This window comes from Heliconius melpomene, chromosome 14 (genome assembly GCF_056956725.1).
Source record: "Heliconius melpomene rosina isolate 202511_hmr_F chromosome 14, ASM5695672v1, whole genome shotgun sequence".
NCBI classification, from domain to species: Eukaryota; Metazoa; Arthropoda; class Insecta; order Lepidoptera; family Nymphalidae; genus Heliconius; species Heliconius melpomene.
Window position 1 is genome coordinate 7,359,333 of NC_140402.1, and position 15,581 is coordinate 7,374,913.

The 15,581-nt window shown below is 33.8% G+C and overlaps 2 protein-coding genes across 2 annotated transcripts; one reads left to right on the forward strand and one right to left on the reverse strand.

The window, feature by feature from the left end:
• Positions 1-53: 53 nt before the first annotated feature.
• On the forward strand, positions 54-4,659 carry LOC146532236 (ionotropic receptor 84a-like). The gene is made up of 6 exons (XM_085197308.1): positions 54-1,379; positions 1,734-1,901; positions 2,362-2,588; positions 2,864-3,075; positions 3,450-3,721; positions 3,913-4,659. Exons 1-6 carry the CDS (start codon positions 685-687, stop codon positions 4,142-4,144), a joined length of 1,806 nt encoding a protein of 601 aa, XP_085053434.1. The 5' UTR covers positions 54-684; the 3' UTR covers positions 4,145-4,659.
• On the reverse strand, positions 4,657-15,082 carry casp (Fas associated factor casp). The gene is made up of 16 exons (XM_085197307.1): positions 14,931-15,082; positions 14,452-14,520; positions 14,045-14,168; positions 13,500-13,625; positions 13,045-13,216; positions 12,563-12,707; positions 12,015-12,140; positions 11,591-11,711; positions 10,729-10,874; positions 10,345-10,499; positions 10,061-10,197; positions 9,558-9,720; positions 9,096-9,192; positions 8,086-8,226; positions 7,329-7,406; positions 4,657-6,848 (listed from the first exon to the last, which is right to left on the reverse strand). The coding sequence occupies exons 1-16, from the start codon at positions 14,967-14,969 to the stop codon at positions 6,768-6,770; spliced, it is 1,920 nt and encodes a 639-aa protein (XP_085053433.1). The 5' UTR covers positions 14,970-15,082; the 3' UTR covers positions 4,657-6,767.
• Between the last annotated feature and the right edge of the window lie 499 nt (positions 15,083-15,581).

Consider the following 15,581-nt stretch of genomic DNA (forward strand, 5'->3'; position numbering starts at 1 on the left):
TAAATGTGTTAGGTTGTGGGTTCAATTATCAGTTGAGGAAATTAAATGGTCCTTTGCAGAATTAAACAAGAACAAACCAAAAAGGTATAAACTTCCAATGGAAAGGAGTATGCAACAAGTGAGGAAATCAGATAAGTTAAAAAGCCACACCATCAGATGCAAGACAAAGGTTCATTATGTAATCCTAAACATTATGAGACTTATATGGAGATGGGCTGGACACACAATTAGAGGCAAAGATAAGTAACACAATGGTATCCCAGAGAAGGTAAAAGAAAAAGGGGCAGACCACCAAGGATGATGATATAAGACAGGCAGCAGGTGAAAATGTGGCACAGACTAGCATACAATTGACAGGAGTGAAAGAGGTTGGACAAGACCTTCTGTGAATTTTTTACAGCTTTATAAAAAATTAAAAAAGTAAATAAAACTTTAATTTACTTGCAGTAACCAAATGCAGCAAATTTTTACTTTAATGTGGATAAACTACACATTATTGCAGCTCCTATTTATAAATCCTTATGCATAATTACGCTTAGTTTATCATTTTATGCTGACAGTAATGGGTATTCAAGAAGTCTTCAATTTTCTTGTCACATTTAATTCTATAAAAGTCGTACTGAATGATATAAAATAGAAAATTTATTTGATTTATTTTATTTAATACAATCACTTCTTGCAAAAATGGATTTGTTGAAGTTTGCACTTATATTAAATTTTACTATTATAATGGTTTTACCAGTACCTGTCTATATAGAAATTTTGAAATCAAGAAACATTGGAAATGTAATTTTATTTCATTGTAATCGAAACATAATTGAAAGTCAAAAAAATTTAATTGCAAACAATATAAGATCAGTTTTTCTGGCTAATTCCACGGATTTATCAAATTTAAGTTATGCCAAAGTAGGCTTCATATTAGATACGCATTGTGAATCTTGGAATCAAATCTTTAATGTTGTTGATGAAAGATTTTTTAGGGGTCCCTTTACGTGGTTGGTAAATACTGATGACCTCAATTCTACAGTCGATGTTCTGTCCAAATATCCTGTAGATATCAATTCTGATTTTATTGTAATTACAAAAAATCGGAAAGTTTTTAACTTGTACGAAGTGTACAGTAAGGGTTTCTACACCAATGGTTCCTTTATTGTCAGGGATTTGGGTAATTTTGATTCGGAATTGCATTTAAAACGAAATATTAGGGCCGATTTAACTGGTGTCGTCTTAAAATGCGTCGTAGTAATAGTCGATCCTATAGTAAACCAGACGTTCGAACATTACTTGGAAAATACGAGTCCTGGGAAATTAATTGATTCTGTGCACAAGCTGAAATTTTTTAGGCTGATGAAATATCTTCAAAACATTTATAATTTTAGGTATAACAAATATTTTATAATTTTTAATTGGTACTTTTTACTTATATGAAAGATTAATACATAAGTATAAGGCCGTAGTGGCGCAGCGGCACAAGGGTGTGACTGTAACGCGACGGTTGTGGGTTCGATCCCCACTCGAGGAAGTGAAATATTTATTTACGTTTACATTTTTTAACAATGCCTCTTAAAAAAATACATAAGATAAGTATAATGTCGCTTTTTGAAAAATACTCGAATAAAGTAACTTGGGTACATATCTAAGAAATTTATTGCGTTGCATATGAAATTTTATATTATTTTGTATAGATATAATTAAATCAAATATAAATAATTTAAAATATTTTTTTCTATTAGTCTTATGCTTCAGAGGACCAATTCATGGGGATATTTACGCAACGGTAGTTTTGACGGCCTCGTCGGATCTCTTCAGCGGCGCGATGCGGATATTGGGGGAAGCTCCATCTTTTATAGATCGGATAGATTAAAGATAATTGACTACGTAACTTCTACTTGGCAGACAAGGTAATCAATCATCGCTCTTCCTTTTCAAAGAAACTGTAAAAATAAAATTCTTTAAAAATTCCTCACACAATCCTTCAGAATTTGGCGCATAGTGAGGATTTGTTTTGATATTGGCGACGGTTGTGCATAACTGGCACGCTCGGACGCCATTATTTAAGAATTGAAATACAGTTTATTAGTTTTAGCTTCACAACAAGATAGGCAGAGGGAACCTAGTGTTAAGACACTCCGTTCCCCACTTTCTGCCGAATTCTAGAGGCATTGCGTGTTGAGTGGCAGAACTCAACGCCGCGCTTTGCCTCGACACCAGAGCGAAAAAATGGAAATATAAACGTAAATAAATATTTCACTTCCTCGAGTGGGGATTGAACCCACAATCGTCGCGATACAGTCACACCCTTGTGCCTCTGCGCCGCTACGGCGGTGTTTATTAGCAGTTTATGATTATTTTATTTTTTAGACACTGTTTTATTCTAAGACATCCGAAGTATCCAGGTGGCTTCTACACAATATATACTGGACCTCTGACTGACATTGTCTGGTATTGGATCCTCTTTGTTTTAACTCTGGCTGGTCTAGTTACATGTATTATGTTAAAAATAAGATCCATCAAACGACCTGGGGACGACGAGGACTCTTCATCGTCGATGGCTTTGATTTTCATATTTAGCGCTATAAGTCAACAAGGTATAAACAATTTTTAACAGTTTTAAAGTGTTATTCTTAAAGTTATTATTAAACGTCTCCAGCTGAAGCTTGACCGCTAAGCCATACGCCCTCGTCAAGCTACGTCGAAATTCTTAAGCTATAAGCTTGTAGTTATTTATGTCGTTAGCCCGCTTCGTTAAAATTTTTATTATTATTCGTTTTCTAATCAAGTATTAAGTTATAAAAAAGTTTACAAAATACAAATACCTAATATTTTTTTACAATAAAACTCCTTTTTTTTAAAACATTTCTAGGCACTACGTTAAATAGAGGCTCGGTATCAATAAAGATTGTTACTTTCGTGACATTTGTATTTACACTGACATTGTATCAATATTATAATGCCACGGTAGTGTCGACGTTGTTGCGGGAACCTCCGAAAACTATCAGGAACCTAAAAGATTTACTTGAAAGCAATTTGAAGGTCGGTGTGGAGGATGTACTGTACAATAAGGACCATTTCAGGGTTTGTGGAATTTTTTTATGTCTATTATTTCATTGTACGTAGATTTATATAGAAGGGTAGGTGGAGAGAGCCTAGTGTCATGGACGTTTTTTACTACCCTCTTTAATAGGAGACATTGAAAATAATTTATTGCTCTGATTGGGGATCGAACCGACGACCATCGCGTCTTTATTAAAATAAATATATAGCTATCCACAATTGTATTCGATAGTGAAATTCAAACTCCCTCCTCCTCCTCATCGTCGCTATCGGGCTTACAGTTGTTCGTTTGTGCCCCTCCGCTACCACTGCCTTCAATTTATTGATACTTTGATTGGATCCTTATAGGAATACATATTCTTTAAAATAATTAAATATAATCTACATATTTATAGCGTACAACAGACGCCGTAACTCTAGAGCTCTACCACAAAAAAATTGTAACCGGAAAAGAGTACAATTTCTTCAAGCCCGACCACGGCATGCGACTGGTGAAGGCCGGGGGCTTCGCCTACCATATTGACAGTATCATCGGTTACCGTATAATGAGGAACACGTTTACCGAACGAGAGATTTGTGATGCCCACGAAATTTATTTATACCCACCCCAAAAAATGGCGGTCACTTTGCAGAAGAATTCGCCGTATAGAGAGCACGTTGTTATTGGGTGATTAAATTTTTTTAGCTTCACGCTGTATCCCGCACATACCGGGGTAAGCAGATGGAATCTGAGAACCTTGTGTTAAGATAGGCGGAAAGTGGAGAACGGAGTGTCTTACCACTAGGTTCCCTCTAGTGCATGCGGGATATAATGAAAAGTAAAAAAAAACATAAAATAACAATGAAAAATTGTTTCAGAATACAAAAAATATACGAATCTGGACTAATGTATAGATTGAAGTCTGTATGGGACGAGCCCAAGCCGCAGTGCGTGCACACACCAGACAGTAGTGTGTTTTCAGTTTCTTTGAGAGAGTTCTCTAGTGCTCTTATTATGTTAGCTTTAGGCATGGTTTTATCTGTTTCAATATTGTTTTTAGAAATCATTGTGGGTAGATACAAAGTTAAAGTTTATGATTTTTGTCATTAAAAATGTAGTGTATTTTAAGTAGCTTAGTTATTGTAGAACAGGAAAAAAGATATAGAAATCAAACATACATTTAAAATAAAACATAGACTCATTTACTGATAAGGCCATAAATACTAGTGAATAATTATGAGCATAATCACATTTTATTGGTACTAACCATTCTTTATGAGTTCGCTTTCGCACAGTAAGTTTAAATAAAAATAAATAACTTACAATACGTAATGGTTTAAAATATATTTAATGAAATTATATAGCTGAACGCTTCAGTAAGAATCGTACCCACAATCTTTCACATTGACACTCAAGCACCTGGACTGGGCACCAAAGCGGCGGCCTGAAGTTTCTCACAAGTTCCCACTCAACACGCAATGCCTCGAAAAATTCGACGGGAAGTGGGGAACGGAGTGACTTAACACTCTGTCTACCATGCTTCGTGATACAGCGTGAAGAACATTTATTTTTAAATATATATGTATATAAATATCAAGAGGAAAATAAAATAAAAGTCATAATTAGTTCCGTCTGTTATTATATTTGAATATAATTTCTCAATACACTTGCAACCGTGGTTAGGTGAAAAATTACAAATATCAACTTGCCGTGCCTTCTTTACCTGATGCCTCGTTTACATTCTCATTGCACACTTTCTTAAACACCGTACTAACTAAAAGAATAATACGAAAGCTCCATAAAGCCTTGGAATATTTAAGACAACATATCAACAAATTTAAATTGTTAAAATATTAAATACGCCGGTTGTGGGTTCGCTTCCCGTTCCACGGTCTGGTAAGCAGACATAACATGGCGTTGAGTTCCTTCACTCAAAACGCAATACCGTTATCAGAGTGTCATAAAACTGTTCCCTCTGTCGATCTAGCTACATGCGGGATATAGCGTGAATCGAAAAAAAACCATAAATATATATTTTTTAAGTATTCAATAATTATTTATCTTTACAACACTTTTTTATTGCCAAAATTTCTTTCCCATTGTACACTAATTTGGTTAAAAATCGATTAACAGAACGAAACTATTACACTTTATTACATTATGATTATTAATTTGTGTTTTTACATATTTTACATCAATATGTAAGGGCGAGGCGACATAATATAGTTGGGGTAGTTTCAAAATCAGATATTAATAATTTTTTCACAATATTTCAAGCTGAATCACCTATTTAATCAAGAGGCTTTTTTAAAATAGTATAGTACAGCAGATGCGTCTTGACCGCCTTAAAGTTAGGTTTTCTGAATTTATGCGCATTACACATAGTACAATCGGGAAGAAAATAAGAAAAAATCCTAAAATGAAATTTGCAAAGCTGTCTATAGCTAACTTTAGGGCGGCCACTACTGGTCGCTCGTACTGTACCTGTAAGAGATGGACAAGAAGACACTAAAGATAAAAAAATATTTAAAAAATGAATAATAATTTTAACAATGCGGGATTCGAATCCACGTCTCTTGGAAGCTGTATAAGCACTATGATGTTCTTGTGGAGCTACGTCCAAACTCTTACAAGCTTACCTTTAAACTACATAAGTTGTAACAATCTTGGGAAGCTTGGGAAGAATATTATATTGGTAAGTGATGGGATGGACCGGGTTCGATTTCTGCTACGTAAAAATTTTTACACGTTTTAAAAATATTTATCAACATAATTTTATTCGATCAATCGTATCTACTTTACCGAGACACCTCCATTAAAATCGAATCATCCATTATAATTCTCAAAAACAGAACATTAAACTTTTCATAATATTTTATTAAACCCTTTACAACTCACATACATACCATTTATACAAATATAAATGAATTAAAACACGGCAAAGCTTATAGAGCTCTTTAGGTATACAATTACAATGAATTGTGTACAAAGAAAAATTCGCATTAACTTTGGAAATACGACCGGCGCCGCGGGATAGTATATGTTTCACGTTGATACTATGAACTATAGTGAACATTAGTGGAATGGCTCCTGTGGGAATTTATATTTAATATTAATACATACAAATGTAGCAAAAATACTAAGTGAGCTTTGTTATTATGATAGTAATGCATAATTGAATTTATGGATCATATGGATGCAAATAAAGCAATATCCATTTAGATGGAAAATTATAAAAATATATATTTTGTATTTAGCTTTCGTCAAACTAATATTATTGGACTAAAATCGAGATATTATAATACAGTATGTAGTATAAGAATATAAAATAACCACTTCATTATGCAAAAATATCGAAAAAGTTATTGGATACTGCTGTTTTGCACCTATATGATCACTGAAATGTATCATTCACATAAACATATTCGTGATTAAAACGACTAAATACATCAAAAATTGTATTGACAGTTGACCTTTGGACTGAAAACTTATTTTATTAACATGACAACAGATAACAAAAAAGCACAGCATTAAAAAAAATGATATGGCGAAAATGGCATACCATAACACAATATGAAAAAAAAAACGAGACCACAGACTAGAGATGAATAATTTTTTTTAAATTTAGAAATTACATTAAAATTTGAACTAAAATAAATATAGATAATAAATGAATAGCGCATACAGACATGTCTCGTGAAACATAATATGTCCTAGGCCCAGTGTTCGACATTCACCGCTCCTCGAGCATGACGGTCTCTTGTGGGTACAACTTCAGTGCTTTCAACGTACTACTGTGAGATTCCATTGTGAGCTGAAAGAAATAATTTTATTGTTATTTTTATAGCATAAAATTATTATAATTTTTATAATATTTTATTTTATTTTATTGAGAGATAGGACTAAGTGGTGGTAGGTATTGGTACAATACGATTCAAGTAAGAGTAAGATGAACTTTGCGCCATATTGTGATGTCACAGTTCTCAATTCATACCAATTAGGCAGCATGAACAAAGTAAGATTATGTTATAATTTTTTTTTTTACAAAGTATGTGCGACAAACAATTAATGACTTATGGATACTGATGTAAACGTCACTCATGAATTCCATTAATAAATATAATCAACACATGGATTATATTTATTAGAACACTAACATGGCGATTGACGTCCATTTTTTTGTTTTAATTTAATAATTCTACCTTGGCATTAGTACCTCCCAACTTTTAGGTAAATTATAGTTTGAATAATCCTTTGCTAACAACGTGAACGTAAATAATAACAAGTTACTTACGTCTCTTCTAGGCCAGCTAGTAATGACCTTGTAATTTTCTCGTGGGTAACCTTTCGACGCTAAGAAGTCTAGTAAAGCCTGCACAAAGAATTACATGTTAAAAAAAACCACTTACAGTTGATAATATGATATTTTTACTCTGTCAATTGGTCAAAAGTACTATATTTGGGAGTATAAACGTAAAATATAGAACATTAAAAAAGGAAACAAAAATTAAATATTAAACATATTTGTTGTGTTGTTATAAAATTATATAGGCGTAAAAAAACATAGAAAGAAGCCGCTGTGGCGCAATGGCATAGCAGATGATTGTTAACGCGATAGTTATGGAAATAATTTCTATTTAGGTAAATAAAGTAAATCTTCACTTCTTCGTTTTGAATCAACCACATTGCAAAACATAGTTCAGTTGAAGCCAATCGAGGCGCTAGGCCACAAGCGTGTGATTGTAAATACGACAGGTTGTTGTTTCGACTCCCACTCGAGGAATTGACATATTAAAAATTTCCATTTCTTCGTTCTGGTGTCGAGTCAAAGCCCACGCTTTGCCAAGCTTTGCTTTGCACTCAATGCCACCATTGAGTTCCGTCAGAATTCACCAGAAAGTGGGGAGCATAGTGTCTTAACGTTAGCCCCCCACCTCCCTGCTACATGCACGTTTTGTAAATCCGAAAAAAAGCAGTGTCCGAACACTATCCCCCTCTATCTACTCATCTAAAAAAGAACCCTCAAAACAAATACTTCGCTCTCCACTCACCGCCAGCGTGTCATCAGCGCGAAAGCGTCGCTCGATGCAGGAGTGGTGCGGCGGCGGCAGGCGCACGCGCACGCGCGCTACGTCGCCTGCGCCCACCGCAGGCTCCGCGGGCACGCGCGCCTCCGCGCCCGCACGCAACGCCTGGAAAATAAAGAAGAAAAAAGTGAAACTAATTCACGCTGTATCCCGCATTTTTCGGTTACGTATTAATTGGCGGAATTCAACGTCGGGCTTTTGTCTTGTTGCCAGAGCGAAGAAATGAAAATATTAATAAATAATAACTCCCTCGAATCGAATCGAGTCCACAATCGTCGCGTTATATCACATCCTTGTGCTCCTGTGCCACTACGGCCTTTATTTATATACATATTTTTTTATAAGTTTTAAGTGTTTTTTTCTAGAAGAAATTACTTTCATACAACTTTTTGAAATTGAGATGGTGATTTGGTTAACATATAGAATTAGTATTAAGTTATGCGATACCCGATTTTACTTTATCTATATATATATAAAATCGAAAGGTCACTCACTCATCACGAAATCTCAGAATCTACATGTGCTAGGAATCTCAAATTTTGCATAGGAGTTATTTATAGGACGTAGGTGCTCGCTAAGACGGGAATTTGCAATATTCGACTTCTAAAGGGTTGTTTTTGGGGTCGAAAGTTTGTATGAAACTTCGTTACTATAAATGCTAGGAGTCTCAAATTTTGCATAGACGTCACTAGGACGTAGTCATGGAGACAGAAATTAATAATAACATAGCTCACGCGGGTGTAACCGCGAGCGGGCCGCTAGTACATACATATATTTGGTTGCCTGCAGGTTGCCTGTAAGAGATTGCTTGAAGCAATAAGGCCGCCATGCATACTTGTTTTTTATTTCTTTTCTGTTCTATTTGTATTATTCTTTTTCTTTTATTTGTGTACAATAAAGTATAAACTAACAATTTTGTATACATATAATGTCAATTTATCGTATTTTTAATTTTTAATGTCGTGTTTCCTCACCTCTTTCTTAGCCTCCTCCATAAGTCTTTCCGATTCTGCTCTCTCCAATTCTAAATTTTTCTCTAGCTCTTGTTGTTTCTTTATTTCTTCTTTTGCTCTGAAATAAAAAATAATATATATCAAGAGTGATTTTTAAGAAATCCTTAATACACCATACTAACCACCTTCGTTGCGAGGGGCACAAAGTGTAAGTGTAAAAGCGACTGGTTGTGAGTTCGATTCCCACCTGAAGAGATGAAATATTAATAAAAAATTTATACTTTCATTTTTTTCGCTCTGGTGTCACTGCAAAGCGGGGCGTTGAGTTCCACCACTCAATAAAAAATGAAAATTTATATTTATATGCGTATAACTAAAATAAAGTGTGAAATAAAAAATAAATAAAAAGAAAAAAAAACCCTCTATTGCCAGATCTGATACAAGTAAGTTACTTGACACAGGTAGGTAAACTAGGTAACATACCTATCAGCCTCCAAACTCATCTGGTACGCTTCGTCCTGCTCGCGCTTGACGCGTTGCCGCGCGTCGCGCTCGCGCTCCACGCGCGCGTCCTCCTCGCGCTGCGCCGCGAACCGCTCCAGCGCCTCCACCAGACCGCCGACCAGCTCCGAGACGCCTACGTTACCTGGTTGAGAGGGGTAAATTATTAGTGTTATTAGTTTTTTAAATTTAAATTTGTGTGAAAAATAAATAGTATTTGCTTCTCAATTTTATTATTCTTATAAATGTGAAAGTTTGTGAGGATGGAAGTTTGTTCCACTTTCGTGGATAAGCTATTTGACGAATTTAGATGGAACTTTATACTAACATAGCTTATACATTAGAATAACACATAGGCGACATGTATGTAAAAAAAATATATACAATATTCTTAACCGAGCGAAGCCGCGGGCGGGTCGTCATACTAAAAAAAACAAAATTGTTATATAATTTCTAGAAGACAATGATAACAAAAACCAACAAACCATTAATAACGGAATATATCTCTGTAGTGGACCTCATACGCATTATGAGCAACAACGCCGGTAACCGTTCCACTGGTATACTGCGTATCGTCATACTGGCTACCGGGCCGAGTGCGCGAGTTATTGCTGATAGCAGCCTGTGAATACAAAAAGTTAATTTTAATGACTATATTTAAAGTATTATTTGGCTAAAAAGGCTCCCTTTCCCATTTCCCCATTTTCAGGGGGCCAGTAGTACCGCAGGGGCACAAAGTAAGATGGTAAATACTACGCCAAGTACTCACATATTATTATTGGAAGGATCTGTCAAGTCCCATCCATATAGAACAAAGTTGGCCGCCAACGTTTGTAACACAGTTTCACAGCCCAGTAGTTGTGCACAGAACACGTTAGATAACACAGATTGTTCGTGATGGAGGTAGACACCTAGTAATTTTCTCTGGAGACAAATTATAAGAAAACATATAAAAATTTTAATGTAGCGAGATTTTTTTTATATGGAAAATATACAATTAAGTAATTAAACTACAAAATTTATTAAACTAACAAATTATTATTTTTAATCATCCCTGAGATGTCCAATGTCAGTAAAAACATTCTCATGAGAACACTTATAACATAAAACTAACATGAACCAATGAATTGTAATAATACAAACACTAATTTACCTCTTTAGCAGGTTTCAAGCAGGACTCCTTGATAGCATCTTGTAAAGTGCCTTCAAAGAAGTTGGGTGTATTAGGTCCGTACCGAGCTCGAAATCGTTGAGCAAACTCTATACAACCTAAGGCTTCATCTCCTACGTTTTCTGACACTAGAAAAAATAATTTAAAATTTAGTAAAGAATTGTATATTTTAATTTAAAAAAGCCACCGCCCGCGGCATTGTCCGCTAGAATTACATACTTTAGTGTTCTAATGACATTATCACTTTAAAGATTTGTTTTAGTTATATGTTTTATCATAACAATACGGGAACTTGGTCAAACAAAGAGAAGCATCAATGTAGGGTAAAGCAACACATCTCCGATATGAAGAATAGGCTTGTATCAAGGTCAGCTGTGTGTGAGCACACTGTGGATAAACCCAGCCATTACATCAGCTTTGATAAACCCCAAATCCTTGCTAAGGAAAACAGATATATTCCTAGAATGATCTACGACATTGACATACAAAAATATACTAATTTCACTAGAGGATAGCTGGAAGCTTTCTCTACCACCTGGGACCAACTCATACAATCATTGAAGTCTCAAACCCACCATACCAGAGGAGAAGATACAGTCAGTAGCAACTGATAGATAGACAAATGCCACATCAGTCTCCCTAATAGTGGGAAACGTTGGGTTTCCAAAATATACGCGATAAGCGATTAGTCCAATTAAATAGTTTCATTTAAAAGGTGTGATAATCAAGAAAACCAAAAGTCTTGTAAGATTCTTTTATTTTCGTGTAAATTTTGGTTTGCTGTAAAAAGATTTTTGACTTGCACTTTATTTTTTTTCCTTTAAATTAAAAAAAATAGGCTTACTTAGTGGTTGTAACCGTTCTGAAGGAACATCCACAAATATGTCGTCCTCAGTGGGAAAACTGTCACCATCTTCCACATCTTCCACAGAACTGTTTTCACTGTCAGAACTTTCCACTAAAATCTGTAAATGATTTACGTTTTTGTTGAGAAAGAAAAATGAACATTTTTAAGCTCACGCTATTATTAAGTGCTGAATAAATTGGGTTAATCATTTTTATATGCGGACATAAGTCCGACTGTAAACGTGACGGTTCAGGGTTCAATTTTCACCCGGCAATCAATAATTTTCATTGCGTCGCTCTGGTAACAAGACAAAACGGAGATTTGACACCCTGTTATGTGCGGAATACAGGGTGAAGTCAACGGTAAAGGTAAGATAGTTGGACAAGTTTATTTATATTGATATAAGTATAAAACAACTTACTCTCTTATACTCTCTCTGCTTGTTGGCCGCCCGTTTGACTGTGAGGTCGTGTTGTGGTGTATCCAGGCCAACCATGGCCAACACTGTGTCGTCTAATCCTGTTACATTGGGCCATCCTGTCCATACCTGTTGTGGAATGAAAATGTTAAATTACTTTAAAATACCTATTAAGTTTGCCTTTTTCTAGCTATTAAATTTACTATATAATGGAGGGAGAATTCTATAAAAAATATATATTAATGCATTTTTGGAGAATTTTTGGTAGCAAGTGCAATCCAATGAAACCAATAAAACATTTTTTGCATAAGAACCCATTATTATATTTATATTTTTTTTAGAGATAAACCCGCCATTGTAAACTATTTTAACAATTTTTAATATTTCTTTGTGTTTTTTTATTACATGCGATAAACAATATATATAAATTCTGTCTACTTTAAAATATACATTTTACTTTACGATTTGCATTAAATGTTTTAAGAATTCATTTAGACTTGGTCTCTATAAAACAAATATAATTTTTATTGTACATTAACAAACTTTATCACCTGATGCCTCACAGGTATATCTGTCAGTGAGTACAGATCATTTTTGACCTCTTGCACTGTTTTAGTTCCCGGATATTTCAGTGTGTATTCCCTTTCGTCGTGTTTCACTCGCAGCACGTAAGTTGTTGTTAGTCTTTCTGCTACCCTGTAAAATTGTAGAAAAATGAAAAATATTAAATTTGATTATATTATGGGCCGTCGTGGCGCAGAGTCACAAGTGTGCGACTGTAAAGCGTTGTTTGCGGGTCTAATCCGCAAACACCAGAATACTCTCACTCCCCACTCAGAAAATGAATTATTATTTATTAATACATATTTGCATTTCATTGCTCTGGTACCAAGGCAAAGTCACGGTGTTGAGTTCCGCCACTCAACGCGCAATGGCCCGAAAATTGCACTCCGATGGTCTAAACGACGACGACCTTCTAATTCTAAATTAAAGTCTTAAAGACAAAAACAAAAAAACAAAACCGAACACTCACTCATCATCAGCCATAACACGATCAGCAGCTTTCAACCTCAACACTGCATTCCTCTGCAGGCCGAGGCTCGACAGCGTCGCAGTGGAGGTGGCCCGGGACCCGCCCAAGCCGGATATCTGTTGTCTGCATACTGGTATGCCGCATATTAACTCTAGACGTTTTTTGAGATCACCTGGATGCAGAAATTTATTATTGAATTTTTTTTCTGTATGATTAATTAATACACATGATATCAATACTGAGACCCATCAAGGCACAGGGCCACAAAAGTGCAACTGTAAAAGTTGTGATTCGATTCCCACTCCAGCAAATGAAATATTTAATATTTTCATTTCTCGCTCTAGTAAAGAGGCAAAGGTTACGTTTCGCCACTCAACACAGAATACTTGAAATATTATTATGGTAATATGGGTAGTACTGGGGGATTAAATGTAAAGATTGAAAAATTTACTCACTGACAGTCGCAGAACCGGACATTTTGATCTCATGTATTTTATTATTAGAATGAACAAGCAGCTCTACTAGATCAATGGAACTATTTTTAAGGGATGAAGTTGATGCTTGATTACTGTCTTCTCGATCTGAAAAATTTATGTAAACACATTATGTTAGTAAATTAATTGTAAAGTCATATCATTTTGTCTAATATTTGTTATGAATTATAACATTATACTATTACTATTTTTTGTGTTATTGTAAATGCTACAGTTCTGTATTTATTGATCCCAGCTTAGTAGAATGCATTATTTTCATTTTCTGACTTAGGTAAGATACCAAAACATTTTTTTTTTAATTTAGGCAAAAGGAGTGAACAGTGTCATAACACTAACCTCTTCATGATTACTCTGCTATGAGATAAAGTCTGAAGTTAACATGTAATAATTATTGTAATTTATTTTTAATTTATATCCTAATTCATTATATCATTAAAGCTAATTGCAATTAAAAATATATTATTTATGTAATTCTTATGTTATTTTTAGTACAATTTAAAACTTACCAGGTGGGTGTGTTTTTGGAGTTATCACAGATATATCATCGTCTATCATCTCCACATCATGTGTGTCATTTGATTGAGATGTTGAACCATTGCCATCTTGAGGCATAACTCTTTTGATGGCAGTCTGTCATTGAGTAAATAAGATAAATTTAGTTTTAAAATGCTTAATAATATTAATATATCTCTTGTTAAACTTAATTTAAGTCTTAATTAAAATATTATAGAATATGAATATATTTAATCATTATATTAATGTAATTATAATAAAAGCAAGAGTAAAGTAAGCCATCAGGCTGTACAACATATCATAATACTGTAATAAATATATGTATAGCATAACATGAACTATTCTTTGTCTACAAAAAACAATGGCTAATTATTTTTCACAATATAGTAATATCACTTACAATTAAATCCCAATTTGATTCATCTAAGTGAAATATAGCTTCTGCAACATCTTCAATATTTGTTATTCCCTGAAAATAAAATAATTATTACTGATTTATACAGATATCTTTTAATATATGTACATGGTTCCACCTAAGGCAATGTCAGATGCTTGAATAAATACCATAAACATAGTTACATTTTACCTTGGAGTTCCAAGACGTAAATTTCGAAAGAGTACAAAGGATGAGTGGAATTATTTTGATAAAAATAAATCGTGATATGACGAAAGCTTTTAGGCACGACTTATTATACAAACTATGTAGGGCACACAATATAAAATAGAAAATATTAACAAAATTCCCTAATAGACGTGTTACAAAGAGATAAAGAAGAATTAACAGTCACTGTTTTTGTATTTCACATAACCTTCACATTTTCGTAACAATTTATTATTCTATAATATATATTACTATATTAATTAAATGACGTAATTTACCTGGAAATTTGCAAGTATTTCCTCTCTGTTTTCAGCCATTCCGATAATATTACTCAAAAATACTACTTCTCTAATAAGTATGACATTTAGGATTGCAGACAAATCACACTCAATTCTCAAACATTAACTACAGACAAGATTCAGTGCTGCCATTACATTGTACACAGCTAATAAAAATATTTTTCATAGACAATAGTTTATTTTAAATATTAATTAGAGGCTTAGATAAGAAAATGTTATGATTAATTAATTAGTAAATGAAATAACGTGTTATAAATAAATTTAATTTTATAAATTTACGCTTGCTCTAATCATTTTAAAACTATGCTTTTTCTTCTGTTATTAATTTGTTTATTAAATTACAATGTTTGTTATTTTTATATTAGTTTAAAAACTATTATGATTCATTAGTTATTATTTTAGTTTATTAATTTGTTTAAGGAAAACATATCTAATTAACATAGGATCTTTTTGGTTGTGGTTATATTTTGCAAGAATTTGTAATAAATCACAATTTGTTTAAATGATTTTTGTTAAGATTCAAGAAGAAATAGACATTTTTTTATGACACAAGTAGCTTTATAGATTATCGTTCGCTACTAAAATTGTATATAATACATATACACATATTTGTTCTTTGTTTGTATTTGT